The 20,644-nt window shown below is 39.9% G+C and overlaps 3 protein-coding genes across 4 annotated transcripts in view; all 3 read left to right on the top strand.

Annotated features, from left to right (window-relative positions):
• Positions 1–7,000, top strand: part of lrch3 (leucine-rich repeats and calponin homology (CH) domain containing 3) — a 38,567-nt gene extending 31,567 nt beyond the window's left edge. The window contains 1 exon segment of the mRNA XM_067595681.1: positions 2,631–7,000. Coding sequence (XP_067451782.1) covers positions 2,631–2,792 — 162 coding nt within the window. The 3' untranslated portion in view covers positions 2,793–7,000.
• A 1,817-nt stretch (positions 7,001–8,817) lies between these two features.
• On the top strand, positions 8,818–14,012 carry rpl35a (ribosomal protein L35a). Its single transcript, XM_067595688.1, has 5 exons — positions 8,818–8,885; positions 10,701–10,737; positions 10,842–10,994; positions 12,951–13,095; positions 13,923–14,012. Exons 2-5 carry the CDS (start codon positions 10,727–10,729, stop codon positions 13,944–13,946), a joined length of 333 nt encoding a protein of 110 aa, XP_067451789.1. The 5' UTR covers positions 8,818–8,885; positions 10,701–10,726; the 3' UTR covers positions 13,947–14,012.
• Positions 14,013–14,581: 569 nt separating this feature from the next.
• Positions 14,582–20,644, top strand: part of abcc5 (ATP-binding cassette, sub-family C (CFTR/MRP), member 5) — a 31,144-nt gene continuing 25,081 nt past the window's right edge. Inside the window, exons 1-3 of one of the 2 annotated variants that reach the window (XM_067595674.1) lie at positions 14,582–15,157; positions 16,986–17,147; positions 18,563–18,666. In XM_067595674.1, coding sequence (XP_067451775.1) covers positions 17,049–17,147; positions 18,563–18,666 — 203 coding nt within the window. In that variant the 5' untranslated portion in view covers positions 14,582–15,157; positions 16,986–17,048. Of the gene's footprint in view, positions 15,175–16,985; positions 17,148–18,562; positions 18,667–20,644 lie in introns of both variants that reach the window. The other variant, XM_067595676.1, reaches the window with a different exon arrangement.

The following is a 20,644-nucleotide window of genomic DNA, read 5'->3' as shown; positions in this document are numbered from 1 at the left end:
CAACTCGACTTCCTGGATTGCATTTCGTTGTCTCAGCAGAATCTCAAACAACACGTCTCCATCACTGCAGCCCCTTGAACTGATGTAACTCAGAGCAGTTTACTGTCTGAACAGTTTATCTCTGCTCTGTGGGAAGAAAATCTACCAACCAAGAGTTGGATTCAGTAGCTTTTTATTGAATTCACTAATCAAATCAGACTCCTTGATCAGTTCTTATAATCGTTGTGTATCGATGATCAAGGCCTCAGTCTGCTTCTTCTAACAACGTCTGGATCCAACGTCAGAACAGACAGACGATATGATTGGTCAGGCGTGTGGACTACTGTCTGTCACTTTTCACATGCACAATCAAGTTTAACACCGGGCATGTCTTTGGTCGGAAAATACGAACTAGTTTGTTTGAAACAGACTGAGACCTTCACGATGATCATGTAAAAATCTAAAACCTGTGATCCGTCAGGTGAAATTCAAACTGAACAATCATCCCAAAGTTTTCCCCTGAAGCTCGTCTCCTGCCTGTTGAAGCTCCGCCCCCTGTGCCTTATGTTTGGCTGCCTGTCTGACTGTGTTTTTTACTGTTTTTACGGTTTGTAAAGTGGTTCAGAGTCGCCTCCTCCTCCCAGGTCAGACAGAAACCTGTATGCTGGATAAGAAGCTTCGTTCACCAAAAATCAGTGTTTTCCATGTGTGGTCTTCCTCTCTGTGAGCACAACCAGTAGAAACGCCTTTAACATGGCTGTTTCTCTTCATCAGAGCAGGAAGTGAAGGAATCTGAGTAGGAAGCAGTCGGTGTTCATTCCACTGCAGGAACTTAACGTAACGTAGATCCATCTCAGCTTCTTCTTTTGTTTCCTCTGTTCTTTGCCCACTTTGGTGACAATTTCCTGGAAATAAATTGTTGCTCTGCTCAGGAGGTGATACTGAATCCAAGTTCAGACGCACAACAAGGTCGACTACAACAAACACAACAACTGTAACCACAATGTTCCTGCTTTACCAGTACGAAGCAGGACAACCAGTCCTTTAAAACAGAATAGTGGGGAAGTCTTGTTGGACATAGGAACAGAAAAGTACCTGCAGACTGCTGTGTTGGTCCCAGTTCCTCATGGTCATGACTACTCTTCACCCACTAATGGTCTCTAAGGTAACGGACAATATAGTGTTTGTGGGGAAGAGGTCGTTTAGAGTTGGTGGAACAGAGAACTCAGATAAAAGCAGAACAACAACAACTAAAAAGCTCAAACTGCAAAGTGGTTTGACGCGCTGGACGCCACCAGTCCTCCATACACACGACGTCCCGCTGTCGGCTTTTTAATGACGTATATCTGAAACGCCTCGGTGTGTAAAATACGGCAGAAACACAAGAAGAACCTGGAACCGAAGACTGAAACGGTTCTGAGAGGTTTGTAAGTTCCTGCAGTGGAAAAAGACAGCTGATGGTTTCCTGTTGGACTTCTTAAAACTGTCAGAATTCAATATAAAAACTCACACTTTTGTCCCGTGATGACAGCTGCATTTTTAAGAGATGAAGAGTGGTGAGGATGATGAGGATGTGTTTGAGTGTTTTTTTAACGGACCGTGTGCCTCTGCTCTGTCCTCATGTTGGACAATGTTTCCCTCTGAGCTCCATTAATAAAATAACTGAAGCACCTCAACTCTTCTGTGTTTTTGTCCATCAGTAAAACAAATATTTAGTTTTTAATATTTAACCAGGAAGTCTCTTGAGATACATTTTCTGTTTTGCAGAAGAGTCATGGCCAAAATGGCTGCACAGCGTAAATTAACACTGGAAAACGACTTAGTTGAGTTTGCAGATGATGTGTACAGTCACTGTCCTCTAAACCAAACAGAGACCAGTTTAAACTGAAATCGATCAAGTTGTTCTTCAATCCAAACTGTGCATCAGTTTATTATTTTAAATCACAGATATAGACGTCATGTTTTCCTTCCACCAGACTTTTCTATTTTAAACCAATAATATCAGGCAGTAGATGATTGATGACGTCACACCTGTCTTCGATAATTAAATGCAATTAAATCATTTCAGTTGACACACAGATTCGTTCTCTTCAAGATTAAATCTTTGCCGTCTCCTCCTCGAGTTCTCGGTGACACTTGACCCGTTCAAGTTCATCACTTCCTCCTCTGCCTCCTTCAGAAACACAACAGCAGTCAACTGGTCCCAGTAAAACCAGTTTCTCTAAATGAACAGGGTGATAAAGATGATAGAAAATTTTATTTCATCTTTTCTCTGACGAACAAAAGTTTACTCAAGGTCCACTGAGTCTGTAGCTTTCAACCACATCTTCTCTGTCATCATGTGACCCAACTATTTAACCGCAGTCACCCCAGTGTCTGATGAAGGGCATGAGATGTGGTCGAAAGCTCCGGGTTATTTGGGTACAGACTGAACTTTCACACTCGCTCCTGTTTGTCTTTCACCTTTTCTCTCCTCCATCAGTTCATTTGACATTTTGAGTTGAGTTTGCTCCTCGTTTATCCCATCTGTTGCCATGGTTACTATTGTTTTCATTCATTTGATTTAACCATCCGTTGACCCGCCTTTTTCCGTTGTTTTTTTTTTCCTTTTTCCACCCCTGTGTCTTCTTCTGTGGTGTCTGTCTCTGTAGAGTCAGTTGTGTCTTCCTCTGCACATCCTGGAGGAGCGAGGGCTCCCCCAGGTGGCCGGAACCGTCGGCGCACTGCTCAATCTGGCCCCACCCCGACACCCCGTAACCACGACGACGACAACGACATCATCAACCATACCTGGACCCTCTGTCACCATGTAGACAACGTCGACACCGCCGCCACCACACACGCTCAGTCTGCCTCCTGTCACGCTGCAGGTTGTTTTAGGTGATCAAGTTGACGAAACACCTGAAAACCTCCAGAACAGCAGATCTGGACCTGATGGAGACGTGAACACACCTGTGGATCCAAATATAATAAAATACACTGACAACAGATTTAACACTAGCAACATGATCACATGACAGAGCGTCAGGTGATCCCTCCTTTAATGATTGGACGGTCGTATTTGATGGGATAGATTTATGTTTACTCCTCTGAGTGCAGGATGAGTCTGATAAAATATTTTAACCTTTGACAGGAAGAGAAAAAACGAATATTCAGAAACTCAAATTATAACATGACAGGCTCAAATAAGTCTTTCAGTTTCTGAGGAGGAGCAAGAAAACAACGTGACAACATCAGCTAACATGATGGATACGGTTTGTTTTGATGTTGTTTTGTTGTTTTTGGATTTTGGTGACGTAGCTAACTTTATGGGTGTAGTTGGTGAGAAACTGATTTATCTGAAAGTTCTGATTTATCTGGCTGAGATAAATAATCCAGGACAAACATGGATGTCAGCTCATTTTTATGAATTAAACCTAAATTTATTGGATATATTGTTATATTGTCAACACTGTTACACACTGTGGTGAAGATTTAGGCTTGTACAGCTTTATGCAAACTTTATGACATTAACTTGATTTAGTTTTATATTATTTATTTATGGATCTACAAAACAAACTGAATCCAAATGATATCATGTCAAAGTGAAAACTTAATTCCAAAATGTTACAAAATCTAACAAGAAATTAACTGAAAATTGAACATTCACATCACATAAATACAACAAAAACAAAATATTATTGTTTCACTTTGGTTTGAAGATAATCGAGCTCGATGCTAACTGCTAATGATAGCTAACGTAAATGTAAGTTTAAAAATGACACTAATGTAGCTCGCTGCTAACGATAGCCAACATTGATATAGTTGGACTGGAAATGACGCTAATATAAGGAAGGTTACTGCTAATGTTTTTATTAGAGATGACAAGAAATGAGCAATGAGCTGAAACAAAAGTGCCTGTCGGACTCGAACCAGAGATGTTGTTCATGGTCCTAAGCTAGGCGGCGCCTAGTTCACTGCTAACATCCACTAACATTATAACGTAGCCGGTTTGGAGTTTAAGCTAACACAGCTAACTGTAGTTAACATTAGTTACTCTGTTTGGAGTTGATTACGCTAGCACTGTGAAGTACTATTGATAGCAAACACAAACATTATCAACCCAGTTGGTGTAAAGATGAAACTACAAGTTAGTTTCAAACATTCGCTAACATTAATGTACTGACAGCTGATGCAAGTTAACGTCACAGAGTTGGTTTCGAAATGACGCCAATCCTGCTAACTGCTAGCAAATGTAAATCTGGTTTGAATGCTTACTGCTAATATTAGCTAACATTGTGAACAGAATATTTTTTAAGTTGAGTGACCATCTAAAAAACATCAACTAATAATCTAGTTTGATTTGAGGTTAAAGTTGTGTTAAACATTAGTTAACATTCGCCCAGTTAGTGTTAGCGTAGACTTCGATTATGTAATCGACATTTCTGATTGGCTGTTCTGAGCGTGAAAGCTACAAAAGACGATGAGCTAACGTTAATATACTGGGTTTTGGGTTTAAGCTAATATAATTTCATGCTAACGTCAGTTAATGTGGATAAAGTCGGATTAGGGTTTACACCAACAATGCTAATAGCTGAAGATAGCAAACATGGATGTATAGTAATTGTTTTAAACATGCTAACATTAAGCTAACACAACTAGCTATAAAGTTGTAGCTAATGTAGCTTGATGCTAACATAGCTGCAATCAGTTGGATCTTCAGCTCTGTGTTTTGTGTCTCCACCAGATCCAAAATGTAATTTTTATATTTAAAGTGACCGAGTTTGGTTTTTTTATTGTGTTCTGGGTCGAGTTAAATCCAAACTATCTGATCCTGAACCCGGACCTGCAGGACATCTCGTCTCCACACAGGACTGTTTTTATTCTTCTGCCATCTGATGGTTTCTCTCTGTTGGTGTTACAGCTGATGGAGCTGTTCGATCACCACTTGATTGATCCTCCGCATGTTCATCCACCACATCTGATCAGAACCTTCATCACATCACATGGTTTTGTTCCTTTTAGTTCCAATGAAACAATTATATTATAGACCAGTGGTTCTCAGTTTGGGGTTATTTTAGGACTATTATCTAAAATCTGTGGGTTTTGTGAATAATTGCATCTAACAAACATTCAGATGAAACAGTCTGATGTTTTGAGGGGAAAGTCTGTGGTGGACGTGTGTTAGTGGTGATGAGGAGTCAGACTGAAGCAGCTGTTTTCAGATAACGGTCCACAGATGTAACTGTAGACAGTGACTGAAGGTCCTGATGTGATTGGCCAAGGAGGATCAGGTGGTGCTCCGACTCATGTTTCTGTGCGTTCTGGGACATTTTCCCGTCACTTTACCTTCAGGAGGCGACTGCGTGTCGTCCTGGAAACGGCCGACAGTTGGCTGTTTATCTTTTATCAAAATGTATGTGTACAAATATATTCTGTAAATATATACATATATATATATGAGGCTGACACTTGTTGCCATGACAACACAGAGCATCATGGACGCTCAGACAGACGTAGTCCCGAATCAAAGGTCAAAGAAACTTTAATATGGTTTGAAAATATACGAAGCTCCAAATCAACCTCCTTAATTACCCGTTCACACCTGCAGCTGCTCACTAACAGCCTCTGACGGACGTCACCTGTTCACACCTGCCGAGCTGAAAGCAGACAGGTGTTTGCTGACATGTTGGCCATTTTTATAAGCTGACAAGGTGTCAGATTTGGTTTACAGGTTGTTTCACTGCCTCCTAGTGGACAAAACAAATCAGTGAACGCAGCTTTAAATAGAAAATCATGTTTTCAGCAGTTTTTTGCTCCTTTTAGACTTTTTTTGGTCACTTTTTTAAGTCTTCGTGACCTCAGCTCTTCATATGTTACTCTTTCTCTACACAGAACTTTATTTATTATTGTTATCCAGCAGCAGGTTGTGTCTTCAGGTATATTTGATCTAATTTTATCTACTCTGAATGATGAACTTCTGCTTTCACTCTGCTCTTCTGCAGTTTGTGGAAGTGTTGGTTTAGTTCCAGACAGTTGAAAATAACTTTGAAGATAAAAGCTGCAGCTGGATAACCTGTAAATATACTAATGTTTTGATTCTGTGGTGACAGATGGAGCCGACGTCTTCTCTCAAAGCTTTTTCACATTTACTGAAACAGCCAATCAGAGAAGAGTCCACCTGCTGCCTCCGGTTTACCTTCTGGTTTAGAAGCAGCTGTTTCAGCGAGCAGCAGCCAAAACCTCCTCTGATGTTTGAACTTGTTGAGCTGCTGGAAGCGAAGACGAGCTAAAAGTTTTATATTTAATTTCAGTTTTTCATTTCCATGTTTTTATTAAGAGCTCATGCTGCATTCAGGTCCTGTGGGACACGCTGAGGGTGTTCAACTCAACTCCAGCTGCAACGATTGGTTGTCAATCAACAGAAAATTATTGAATAATAGTTTGAGTCATTTTTGTAAACTAAAATAACTAAATGAAGCTGGTTTAATTGATTAGTAGAGAAAAAACTCTACAGTTTAATCAATAATCTCAACATTCATCTGATTCCGATGAGGTTGAAATCCTGAACTGTCGTTTTTTCCCCCCCGTTGTACCTGAACGCAGCATCAGGCCTTCACTTTGAGCCAGCAACATTTGTGCCCTGAATTCAGACTCTCAGGCTGAGAGGAGTTTCGGGAGCCTGTGAGGCTGAACTCGGGGCCCAGCAGCCCTGCAAGCTGCTCAGACGGTTTTGGACTGAACGACGACGTGGTTTCATGTTTTGTACAGATGTTCTCATGTTTTTTTTTCTTCTTCTTCGTGTGTTTCTCCTGCGGCGGTGACGGGGTCATGTGATGGTGGGGTCACGTGACCGCGTGGTTTCAAAGGACATTCCACTGTTTTTACGCGGAGGACAAACAGACTTTCTCACAGTTTTTAAGTTTTAACATTTTTTCACTTTGTTTAATTTTTTTGCTGAGAAACTGTATAAAAGATTTGAACACAGCTGTATGAAGAGTTGAGTTAAGTTTAAGTGCATTAAATAAATATTTTAATTTGACTCTCTGATTGATGTTGATGCTCTTTGTGGCTGCAGGATGTTTGACTCATGAAGGCGTTTTTTTAACTGTAGTTTGTTTCAACCACATATTTGTATTTGTGAGAAACTCGGCAGTGATGTGATGATGATCTTTAGTGTGTTTATTTTCAAGATAACCATTAAAGTAGCAGCTACAACCTGAACATCACCTGCTGCTGAAGAAACATCCAGATGTAGACAGTTCATCAGCCAGGACGTCAACAGTCTCAGGATCAGTGTCTCCTGTAAAGAAATATTGTGTGAATAACATTTATTATTTTATTTAAAGACGTTAAAATCAAGATCTCATTTTCAACAGATCTGAGTTAGTTCAACATCAATAAAAGTCATTAAAAGTGGATTTTAAAGTCTTCAAGTGAAATTTTAATTTCAAGATTTTACATCTCTGAAGTTCTGTATTGATCGGTGATCAGAGTCCATCACAGAAAACAGCTTCAAGATGAAACTCAAGAGTTTTTGGTTCCAGAACAGCTGATACTATGAGTCACCATGGCAACAGAGCCTCCATTTGAATCCAGTGCACGTAGAGATGTTAATGCGTGTGTATGTGGACGACTGAGTCCGAGCAGGAAAAGTGTCAATAAAGTTTTATTCAGTGTCGCCGTTAATTGATCGTTTATCAGACTCACATTTCCTTAATGATGATAAAGTGGAATCTGACTGTTTATCAAAAGCTGCAGCTGCATTTTAAATATATTTGTTCAGCTTTAATTTGATAAAACAGGAAGCAGCAACTGAAGATGAAAAATATAAAGATTTAAAACATAAATAGATCAAAGACACAGACGTGACTGATCAGTCTGATCAATAATAACATGTTTGATGATTTGTACTTGAAAAGGCGTCGAGGTTGAAATACAGTCGTTTTTTTTATTATTATTATTGTGAATAACAGTGAGGCACATAAATATATATATATATGTATTTTATATATGTTTGAGTTTGTGAGGAGAAAAACTGAAATTAAAGAACAATTAACAATAATGTGAAAAAAGTTACTAATGAGTTGGATCCAGAGGAAGACAGAAAAGAAATAAGAAACCAACCAACTCACTAATAATTGTAGTAATATTGAATATTGACGATAGTAGTATCATATTTTTAGTCCTAATAATCCATTGTATTAGTCTATACAATGATTCTGTTCATAATCAATATCATAATCATTACTCTAATAATCACACTTTCAATAAGAATAATGAAGGATGAAACAACAATAACATAAAAGTAAAAGAAGAAAATTAATATGTAGTATATTATAATAATTATATTAAAATATAGGTATAAACAGTTATTTATCACTCCAGTTGACAAAGATTACATGAAATATAATAAAGTTTATAACAATAATGATCATGACGAAAATAAGACTAAAAACAAACGATTATCTGTAATAAAGTTATGAAAAGAGGATGAAACATTTAATAATACTGAACATCTGTTAGTATTTCTAGATTTATCGGCCACATTAAATATAATCTGTATTTATTCTTATGAATTTATATTTCAAAATGTTTCATGTGATTTATTTGTTTATTTATATTTAGTTTAACGTTTATTTATTTTGAACTCATCGTTACTTCCATACATTTCTATGTAGTTTTACGATTTTTATCCTAAATATATCAAAACTATCACGTGTCACGTGCTGGATTAATACAAACGTGTATAAACTGAAGAAACAACTTTCACTTGTTTGTTTTTTGTTTAAATTAAAGTAAACTTTTCTTTTAAAAAGTGAAATCCGCCATTTTGTTCAGGCAGCTCCGCGGCCACCTCTGTTTACATTAATTTCCCAGAATTCCCTTTTCACGTCCTTTCCGCCATCTTTACCCTCACAGAGCAGGTAGGCACGCTGAGATGTCCGCCGAAATGTTCAAATATCTCCATTAATCCGGTTTATTTCTGGCTCATTTTCCCGCCGTGTGGCCGCCGGTTTGTTTTCCGTTAATCCGCCGGTTTGTGTGTTTGTGGACTTTGTGATGGCGGAGATTCAGACCGGATGGAGCCGACAGCGGCTACCGGAGCCGAGAGCCGCCGGCTGCAGCGGCTGCAGGCTGGGGAGAGACCCGGAGCTCAGACCGCGTCTCCTGGAGTTAATTAACGGGGTTTATCCGGTAAACGTGAGCCGGTAGTGTTCGCTAACGTCAGCTAGTTCAGTTTAAACTCCGGTAGATGTTACAAATAAACTGGTAACCAGTTCAGTTCCGCGTCTGTTTCCCCCGCAGACCCAGTTTCTAACAACTGGTGTCAAACATCTTCAACCGTCAGATTAACGTAAAGGACGAGTTCACTTCATAAAAGTGTCGTAAACCAACAGTCAGTCATTAAATGAACATTAAAGCTGTTTTTCTTGCTGTAATCATTCCTCCTGTTCATACTGACCATTAGAAGATCCCTTCATAATGACCTTACAATGGAAGTGATGGAGGACAAAATCAACAGTCCTCCATCTGTGCAAACATGGATTTCAAAGTTTATCTGAAGCTAATATGAAGCTTCAGCGTCCAAATGAGTCAAATCCAGTAGATATCTTTCAACGTTACAGTCTTTTTGTTACTAAACTTCCACCTGCAGCTCAACAGGGAAACACTGAAGTCTTTTATGAGGTTTTCTGGGTTGTCGGGTGTTTGTTCGGAGATGCCAGAGAAGATGAGCTTGTCGCGCATAGAACGGGTTTGTAATTCCAACATAGTTTCTTTCAGAGTCTTATTTTCTTTGGAGATGGCATGTATTTGTTCGTCGAGAGTTTTAACGGTGGTTTGTAAGTCCTGGTTGGTTTTTTTGTAGTGTGACCATGTTGTGGTGCGTATGTCTTTAATCTCTTCGTGTAGTGAAACTAATAAGTCCAGTTTTTAGTTTATGCTTGCTAGCACACTAACCTCAACTTCGGTGGTTTGTAGATCGTCTGTGTCTGTTGAAGAGTCTGTCTTTCGTCTTTTGGTGCTGGGTTTGGCTGAGTCTGGCTCCATGTTGATCTGCCGGTTGTAGTAGTCGTCGATGAATGCTTCAAGATCCGTTATGTCCTCCACTGTAAAGATGTACTGGTCCGGGTTGGTGGTGACAAATGATCGGCGAATGTAATTTGAATCAGGAGGTGTTTAAATCTTTTGTAAATCCTGTAAAGTTAACGTGTTTACTCAACAGGGCGCCGCCATGTTAGATCTCGCCTCCGATGTCCGACTATCGCGGCGTTTGCACTCACACCGCCGTCTGTCCTGTGTTCCGAGGAAACACAAAGAGGGAATTTGATGCTAAAAAGACTGTAAATGTGTCAGATATCCACTTGATATGACTAACTCAGACTGCTGAAGCTGAATAGAAGCTTCACACAGACTTTAAATGACTGTGTGGACACACTGTGGATTTTATCCTCCATCACTTCCATTGAAAACACATTTGAAGGATCTTTAATATCCAGTATGAACAGGAGGATTACAGACACCTGACTGCTGGTTTAACTGGGAACATGTGAACTCTCACCTGGAGGGAAGATGTTGGACTTTATCCCGACACACTGATCAGTTTATTAGGAACACATGGATCAATCTAACAGAACAATTGGAGTCTCAACGCGTCAGATCAGTTTCTGTCGGTGAAGCTGCTCGTTGTTCAAGTGATTTGAAGTTGTTTGTTTGTTTGTTTGTTTGTTTGTGTTTAGGTGAACTCACCTGGAGAAGACTGACGATGCCTGGAAGGTAAGAGACCGCCTCCTCTGCTTCCTCTTCCTCCTCCTGCTGCTGTTTGATGTTTTGAACACATTTAAATCTCTCTCGTCCTGTCGTGTCTCTGTGGTGTTCAGACTGTGGAGTAAGGCCATCTTTACCGGCTACAAACGTGGTCTGAGGAACCAGCGTGAACACACGGCTCTCCTGAAGCTGGAGGGATGTTACACCCGCGACGAGGTCGACTTCTACCTGGGAAAACGCTGCGCCTACGTCTACAAGGCCAAGAAGTAAGAACAGAGACGACGAGACCGATAACATTCAGACTCAGATTCATTTAATGTGTAGATTAAGAATAATCTTTATTATTATTATAGAACTGTATCAAGTGTTATAAAGTAAACTCTCTAAAGCGTCTTTGATAACCAGAGTCAGACGCTGCTGCAGGAAGTTTAACAACATGTCACCTGAATATAAAACCATAAAGATCAGAGCAGATCAGAAGTCAGTGAAAGCAGCAGAGTGATAATCAGACGTTAAGAGATAAAGTGTTTATGAATCATAGCGGCCATGTTTACACCTGCTGTCAACACGCGTCTCCACATGTGATCAGATCACACTTCCTGCTCTACATGCAAATAAACACCAACATCATCTCTGTTAAAGACCAAATTCATCCGTTATCCGTCCAAAGCTGCCGTCAGGAGAGAGAGAGAGAGAGAGACTCTGTGTGTATTTAAGCAGAAGATACAGCAGCAGAACTTCACTGATCATTTAGATCTCTGACAGGATCTGATGTTAATGTTCTACACATGCAGTAGATCCGGGTTCATACCGGTAGATCCAGGTTCATAGCAGTAGATCCAGAGCAGTCGTCCTGATAAACGTCGTCATGTTTAGCAGCAAAACTAAAAACTGTCGTTATCAACTGGACAGGAAACGATTCGGCAACGTTCAGCTTCTGAAAACAAACAAGTGAAACTTTAATTTAATTTAATTTCTGTTGTGTTGATTGATTGATTGATTTGAGTGAAACCGATCAGAAGGAGAAACACAGGAAAGAACCGGGATGTTGATTTACGTTTCTAATGAGTTTATCTTGTTATCAAACCAGTTGATGTTTAATCTGCTGGAAGATGGACGTCAGCTGAGTGGGCGGTCCTTCAGCGTGGCCCAGGATGCATTGCGTTTACACCCATATTTACAGCTGTTCACTAGTGATCGGATGTTAATACCAGGTGTAAACAGGGACCTAACTGGGAACCAGTACAGCCTCCCATTAAACAGACCGAGAGAGACTGGGATGTTAACAATGAATCATAATTATAATAATGAAGACGAGAGGAAACAAAGATGAATAATTATATAATATAATATAATATATATAATATATATATATATATATATATATAATCTCCAGATGTTTAAAGGTTGATGTTCGTGTTTGTTAGATGGAAGAAACTTTAACGTTTACTGTTGCTGTCGGAACTTTTTAACAAACGTTTGTTCAGGTCATTTATACATAATAATAATAATAATAATAATAATAATAATAATAATAATAATAATAATAATAATAATATATTTATATTGATGATAAAAACTGGACATTAAATACAAAAAGACTCAACTGATCAATAAATAAAATAAATAAAATCACATTAACAGTTAAAGTTTATCAGTCTGATTGTTTCACAACAAGCTTCAAAGTGAACATGATCAATAGAGAAGTTATTAATCAATAAGAAAACAGTTCTGATTATTGATTGAATCTGTTGTTTTATAAAATGTTTAATATTCAGAATCTCCACTTTTATTCCTTTAATGACTCAAAATCATTAATTGATCAAAATATTTGATTTTCTTTAAAAGATTTAATAGTTTTAATTCTGAACATGTTTGAGTCTCTTCGTCTGAAATTATTTGATTCTGATGAAAGAAAATCACTAAAAACTCGTCATGACTGATTCTTTAGTGTCTCGAATTAATGTTTGATTTATTTCAGCTTCACTAGTTTCTGTTTGTTTCTGTTTGTTTCTGTTCGGCTTCGTCTCGTAGAGAAAAGATTCAGGACAAAATGTTTGTTTCTACTCGACGTTCAGTAAACGTTTGTTTGTTTTGAGGTTTAAACTTTATTTCTTTCGCAGCTTTTTGAGTTTTTGCTAAATGAGTTTTTATATTTTTAGTTCTGACAGCTGTGACGGTGCGTTCAGGGTAACTCTGTACGTTTGTGTGTGTGTGTGCAGGAACACGGTGACGCCCGGCGGTAAACCCAATAAGACCCGGGTGATCTGGGGGAAGGTGACTCGCGCTCACGGCAGCAGCGGGATGGTGAGAGCCAAGTTCAGCAGCAACCTGCCGGCCAAAGCCATCGGACACCGAATCAGAGTGGTGAGAAACACTTTAAACACACCGACGCACCTGAAGGAACCATGTGACCCAGCAGCAGGAAGTGATGTCATCAGCAGGTGACGGATGACGTCATCAGTGTAGATTCACTTCAGATCTGATTTAATGAGAAACGACTAACGAATGTTTGTGTTTGTCAGCGAAAGACCAGTTAAACCAGTTAAACCAGTAAAACCAGTAATCAGGAGTCCATATGACTGTTGGTTTAATGACTCATCAGTTCGTCCACTTTGTTTAAACTTCAGCTTTATTTTCCACAACAAACAGTTTCAATCAGTCAGAATATTGATCGTATAGATTATTGATCCTACGAGTCTGCGGCTCACTTCACACAAACATCAGCTGATCATCTACACAATTATAAACAAACACATCAATAATCAATACATTAAAGGATTAAAACAATGATTCCACAAAATAAGATACAAGATCAACAGGAAGTGAAACGATTGATCTAACGTCACCTGCTGAAACTGATCAATGATCAATATGTTTTATTTTTGAGTCTTTGGTTTAGTTTGTAAAATGTTTTCATCAGATAATCAATTTACAATCATAGACAATCAATCAATTATCAGAATAGTTGCTGATTAAGTTTCTGTTGATTGATCAGCTGATCAGCTGTAAACAGGAAGTGTTTGATCATTGGCTGGTTATGAGCTGATTGATGCCGATCAATAATTCTGTTGTGTGGATGTAGTTAATAATTGATACTAATGGAGTCACATGGTTCATCAGGGTAAAACTGTCTGATCGTGTTTGTTATTGATCATCTGATCATGTGACTGATTGACTTCCTGTCTCCTCAGATGCTGTATCCGTCTCGAGTGTGAAGACGAAACGTCGCTCCGCAGCGTCCATGTTGTTTGTATATAAACAATAAAATTGATCAGGTCCAACCTGCCTCATGTCTCTTTATCAATAACTTTAAACTGATCAGGTCCAACCTGCCTCATGTCTCTTTATCAATAACTGAAACTGATCAGGTCCAACCTGCCTCATGTCTCTTTATCAATAACTTTGGTTGGTAGGTTTAATGATAGTTATTGATTTATTGATCTATTGACTGCAGCAGTGAAACATTCAGATGACAAAACTAATCAAATAAACCAGACTGAAGGTTTCTGTCAGGAAACAGGTTTTTATTTTAATAATCAATCATATTGATCGGAAGCTGCACAGACGATGGATTTAATATCAGTTTATAAAGTTTGTTCAGTCTGAACACAAACGTTCAGCATCACGTCTGAGTGTCTCTGTTATTTTGTCCACCAGGTTAAAGATGTAACTGATAACGCACACCTGCCGACCAATCAGAACAACACACACCTGCCAACCAATCAGAACAACGCATACCTGCCAACCAATCAGAATAACGCACACCTGCAGGCCAATCAGAATAACACACACCTGCCGACCAATCAGAACAGAGTATTGACCCAGACTGGTATAATTTATTAAATATATAAAACATAAATATATGAGACTGAAACATGTGAACTGTCCCTTTAAATCCACTTCAGGTTTAAATAAGAATAAATGATTTAGTTTGTTCGGGTGTGTGTGTGTGTGTGTGTGTGTGTGTGTGTGTGTGTGTATGAGAGAGAGAGAGAGAGAGAGAGAGAGAGAGAGCACCACCACCAACCGACAGCAGGGGGCAGCAGAGCATTCTGGGAAATGTATCTTCTGTAAATTCTCCCCTGAGCGGAGACTCACAGGCTCAATTATTCATCACAACATGCGGGTACACAACCGCTTATAATGACGTCATATGTTTACATGTACACAACAAATATTTACCAGGGTTTTTTTTCAAAGACCGTATTGAGTCCTGACAGTCCTCACTCAGGGCTGCAAACAACGTGACGGTGACGTCAGTCAACGAGGCGAAACGCAGGGAGGCGGGAGTCTGGCGTCACGTAGAACTGCATTTCCCATGATCCCCCACGCTGCTGCTGTGTTGATCTGCAGCTTCAGTGAGCTGTTTACTGAGCTGCGGACCTGAAGGAGGACAGGCAGTCTGTCCTCGCGGACTCGTAGACAGGTGAGACAGACGGACAGGTGAGCAGCTCGCGACTAAACAGCTGATTTGTGTTGTTTTTGTGTTCGGAGTCATTTCCGGTGTGATGCTCAGAGCGCTGAAGGCCTCACGTGATAAAACAGTAGATATTGTGTTTGTGATTCATCTGTGTTTTACTGCAGTATTTTATTACTGTACTCTGAGTACACAGTAACTAACGCAGTACTCTGTAGTACTCGGTGGTACTCAGTAATATTATTACTGAGCCTAATAAGGAGTTTATTCTGTTGAATCATAATAATCCTGTAATATTATTATTATTATTATTATTAATAATAATATGTTGTTCATGTAGTTTTACTACATTCTGTACTTCAGCATGTTTTTATTACAGTTTGCAGTATTTATGATATTATTCTAGTACTGATTTTATTAAGTGAAGATAAAACTCTAAATATTCCATCTGTGCTTCTGTGTTTTTATACTTTCAGTATTTCTGTAATATTCCTGCAGTCTTTATATTTTATTATTATTTATTATTTATCTGATGTTTAGAGCTGCAACATTTACTCAATAAACAGAAAATTAATCAGAAACATTTTTTATAATCTAATAATCATTTGAACCATTTTTACAGTAAAAAAACAGATTTTGCAGCTTGTCAGATGTGAAGATTTGAAGTTTTTCTTCGTGAATCTGCTGCTCAAACAGAACGAAACATGAAGAATCATAACAAACATTTTTCACTAGTTTCTGACATTTTATAGACAAAATGATGAATTAATGAATCAATGATGACAGTAACTGACTGTTTGATCATCTCTCATGTTTAACATCATGTTTGATCCTGTAAAATCTATTTTAATATTTAACTTATTACATTTTATTTAAATAATATTTCTATAATATTTATTTTGCATCTGACTGTTTTGTGCTCGTGTGTGTTTTTGTCTGTGATCTGTTGTGTTTTCTGTCTTTTTATTTAAATATAAAATTCCTTCAGTGTTTCTGTTTCTGTTTGTTTTTCCACACATGAAATCTATAAAATCACACGAGAAACAAAACTCCGAACTCAATGTCTCCTTTCAAGCTTTTTCCAGAGCTTTCGATCATATCACCCTGTCTTCACACAGTTCAAAGGTCGTTCTTGACCTTTGCTGAGAGTTTATAATAATCTTTCTGCTGTGAGAACATTTACTCAAGTACTGAAGTACAGTTTAGAGGTACTTGTACTTTACTTGAGTATTTCCATGTGATGCTACTTTCTACATTTCAGAGGGAAATATTGTACTTTCTACTCCACTACATTTATTTGAAAGCTTTAGTTACTTTTCAGATGAAGATTTGACACAATGGATAATATAACAAGCTTTTAAAATACAACACATTGTTAAAGATGAAACCAGTGGTTTCCAACCTTTTTGTCTTTTGACGTCTTACAAAAAGCAGTGTGTAGTCGGGGTCACATTTCACATGTCTATGAGTTGTTAACAGCTCCACCAAATAGTGATTTTTCCCTCTAAACTTCTCACATGCTTTCATTTCAATAAATGTTCAAATGATCCAATATTTCAGCAAAAATCAAAGATTAGAGAAAAAGTCCAAAAACTGAAAACAGATTTGTGTATCAGAACTTTGTTTTTTCTTCTTTCCTCTCCCATTAATCATCTCACCACCCCTCAGATTTATCTGCTGACCCTTTGGAGGGGCCCGACCCCTAGGTTGGGAACCACTGGACTAAACTAGCTAACTGTATATAGAGTAGCTGTGTGTACCTTTTACGTTGCAGTATTGGTACTTTTACTGCAGTATTTCTTCCAGCGCTGGTTTTAGTGTCTCTGTGTCTCTGCAGAGTTCAGGAGTTTCCTGTCAGGTAAAAGGTCAGAGGTCACAGCTCCATGTTGTCTGATAGAAGATGAGAGACCATGACTCTGGACGGAGTGAGCCTCGGCCCTCCTGCTGCCGTGCTCTGCCGGGGTCAGAGGTCAAACCCTCCCAGGATGTCACGGCTCAGGTGAGAACATGTGACCACAGCTCAGACAGGTGTGTGATGACGTTCAGGTGCTCCTCTAACAAACACATCAGTACCGTTTCTGACTGTTGTTGATAAAGTTGACAGCTGTGGTTTAAGCTCTGGCAGAGAGTTTCTGTCCCACAGAACATCCAGAGAAACAAAAAAACATCTGAAATTGTTCCTGATTTACCTTAAAACACCAAAATGTTCAATAAAATAAACTCATTTGTTGAAGCAACAAAATAAAAACAACCAAAAACACATCAAACTGATTCAGTTTCAGATTATAAATGTCGATTTTAACTGACAAATTAAATGTTTTCAGGGTTTTTTCTTTAATAACAATCTGAGAGATTTTTCTTGTTTTTTTCTTTTAGCCATAATTTTTTAATTTTTTTTTTATCACAACACAAACAGTAAATACTCAGCAAATAGTATCTTATATTTATGGTCATATCTCTGGTTTCTGTTATTGTGAGACAAAATGAAAACAACAAAAAAACAAAACTGTGATCAAATATCAGAATAAAAGCAGATAAATCACACACACACACACATATATGTCCTTGTTTACATAATGAAGACCCGCCTCCTGATGCTGGGAGGGGGGGGGGATCCAGGCTTCTGATTGGTCGACGCCATATGAATGGATGTGATGTGTGTGAGGAACATGAGGCGGAGAACGTGAGCTCTGCACGTGCTCAGTAGCAGCTGAGAGGAGGCTGTGACACACACACACACACACACACACACACACAGTTTAATCTGCAGGTTACCATGGCAACAACACTGATGCTTCAGGGGTTTTGGGCTGACTGACGTTTATCAGCAGAGAACAAAACTGAACATCAACAGTGAAATTATTGATGGATGGATTGATTGATAGTCGACTCCTCTGAGTGATTTCTGTCTCTCCGTGAAGTGAAGATGTTTCCAGGTGTTTCCAGATGTTTCCAGGTGTTTCCAGATGTTTCCAGATGTTTCCAGATGTTTCCAGATGTTTTTGATCACTGATGAAGGTCGTGTGAAACGTGTCTGGATGTGAAAGTGTTTTATTTCTGTCACTGAAATGATTCATTTCATTCAAACCTGACACACTTTATCTCTACAGCTCCTTCAAATAAACAAACATTAAATATAGAAACATTAAATATTAATGTAGATTCAGCCTTTATATGTCAACATAATATAGAGATAAAACATAGAACATAAACACTCAGATGTGTATATTGTGTTTATATAGTTTTGTGTTGAACATAAACTGAAGAATTTGGAAGTGAGGATGTAAACATGTCAAATGCTTTGTTGCTTGTTTGTGTTTTGTATTGAGGACATTTGAAGGCTGAAGTCACTGTGTGTGTGTGTGTGTGTGTGTCTGTGTGTGTGTGTGTGTGTGTGTGTGTGTGTGAGGTCAGGGTGCATTGTGTGTGTGTGCAGACAGATCGGCTGGTTGCCACGGTGAAGAGCTGGCGGAGGGCGGAGCTAAAGACCAGACCAAAGCAGGTGGAGAGAGAGACAGGTAACACACACACACACACACACATCCAGAGGTGTGTGTGTGTCTCTCAGGTGTTTGTGTTTGTCTCTCAGGTGTGTGTGTGTGTCTCTCAGGTGTGTGTGTTTGTCTCTCAGGTGTGTGTGTGTGTCTCTCAGGTGTGTGTGTGTGTGTCTCTCAGGTGTGTGTTTGTCTCTCAGGTGTGTGTGTGTCTCTCAGGTGTGTGTGTGTGTGTCTCTCAGGTGTGTGTGCGTGTCTCTCAGGTGTGTGTTTGTCTCTCAGGTGTGTGTGTCTCTCAGGTGTGTGTCTCTCAGGTGTGTGTGTGTCTCGGAAGGTGTGTGTGTCTCTCAGGTGTGTGTGTTTGTGTCTCTCAGGTGTGTGTGTTTGTGTCTCTCAGGTGTGTGTTTGTGTCTCTCAGGTGTGTGTGTCTCTCAGGTGTGTGTGTCTCTCAGGTGTGTGTGTTTGTCTCTCAGGTGTGTGTGTGTCTCTCAGGTGTGTGTGTGTGTGTCTCTCAGGTGTGTGTGCGTGTCTCTCAGGTGTGTGTGTTTGTCTCTCAGGTGTGTGTGTTCGTGTCTCTCAGGTGTGTGTGTTTGTCTCTCAGGTGTGTGTGTTTGTCTCTCAGGTGTGTGTGTCTCTCAGGTGTGTGTGTTTGTCTCTCAGGTGAGTGTTTGTGTCTCTCAGGTGTGTGTGTGTGTCTCTCAGGTGTGTGTGTCTCTCAGGTGTGTGTGTCTCTCAGGTGAGTGTTTGTGTCTCTCAGGTGTGTGTGTTTGTCTCTCAGGTGTGTGTGCGTGTCTCTCAGGTGTGTGTGCGTGTCTCTCAGGTGAGTGTTTGTGTCTCTCAGGTGTGTGTGTGTGTCTCTCAGGTGTGTGTGTGTGTCTCTCAGGTGTGTGTGTTTGTCTCTCAGGTGTGTGTGTTTGTCTCTCAGGTGTGTGTGTGTGTCTCTCAGGTGTGTGTGTTTGTCTCTCAGGTGTGTGTGTTTGTGTCTCAGGTGTGTGTGTGTCTCTCAGGTGTGTGTGTTTGTCTCTCAGGTGTTTGTGTGTCTCTCAGGTGTGTGTGTTTGTCTCTCAGGTGTGTGTGTGTCTCTCAGGTGTGTGTGTTTGTCTCTCAGGTGTGTGTGTGTCTCTCAGGTGTGTGTGTTTGTCTCTCAGGTGTGTGTGTGTCTCTCAGGTGTGTGTGTCTCTCAGGTGTGTGTGTGTGTGTCTCTCAGGTGTGTGTGTTTGTCTCTCAGGTGTGTGTTTGTCTCTCAGGTGTGTGTGTGTCTCTCAGGTGTGTGTGTGTGTGTCTCTCAGGTGTGTGTGCGTGTCTCTCAGGTGTGTGTGTGTGTGTCTCTCAGGTGTGTGTGTTTGTCTCTCAGGTGAGTGTTTGTGTCTCTCAGGTGTGTGTTTGTCTCTCAGGTGTGTGTGTTTGTGTCTCTCAGGTGTGTGTGTGTCTCTCAGGTGAGTGTTTGTGTCTCTCAGGTGTGTGTGTGTGTGTCTCTCAGGTGTGTGTGTTTGTGTCTCTCAGGTGTGTGTTTGTCTCTCAGGTGTGTGTGTTTGTGTCTCTCAGGTGTGTGTTTGTCTCTCAGGTGTGTGTGTTTGTGTCTCTCAGGTGTGTGTGTGTCTCTCAGGTGAGTGTTTGTGTCTCTCAGGTGTGTGTGTGTGTGTGTCTCTCAGGTGTGTGTGTCTCTCAGGTGTGTGTGTTTGTCTCTCAGGTGTGTGTGTGTGTCTCTCAGGTGTGTGTGTGTGTCTCTCAGGTGTGTGTGTTTGTCTCTCAGGTGTGTGTGTTTGTGTCTCTCAGGTGTGTGTGTGTGTGTGTCTCTCAGGTGTGTGTGTCTCTCAGGTGTGTGTGTTTGTCTCTCAGGTGTGTGTGTGTGTCTCTCAGGTGTGTGTGTTTGTGTCTCTCAGGTGTGTGTGTTTGTGTCTCTCAGGTGTGTGTGTGTGTGTGTCTCTCAGGTGTGTGTGTCTCTCAGGTGTGTGTGTTTGTCTCTCAGGTGTGTGTGTGTGTCTCTCAGGTGTGTGTGTGT

The sequence above is a fragment of the Thunnus thynnus genome, chromosome 7, assembly GCF_963924715.1.
Source record: "Thunnus thynnus chromosome 7, fThuThy2.1, whole genome shotgun sequence".
Taxonomy (NCBI): domain Eukaryota; kingdom Metazoa; phylum Chordata; class Actinopteri; order Scombriformes; family Scombridae; genus Thunnus; species Thunnus thynnus.
This window is presented reverse-complemented; position numbering and strand designations above follow the sequence as displayed.

Excerpts from the sequence above, each read along its gene's own strand:
- rpl35a (XM_067595688.1), top strand. Across the intron at positions 10,995-12,950 it reads TACGTCTACAAGGCCAAGAA|GAACACGGTGACGCCCGGCG; the intron begins GTAAGAACAGAG and ends GTGTGTGTGCAG. Across the intron at positions 13,096-13,922 it reads TCGGACACCGAATCAGAGTG|ATGCTGTATCCGTCTCGAGT; the intron begins GTGAGAAACACT and ends CTGTCTCCTCAG.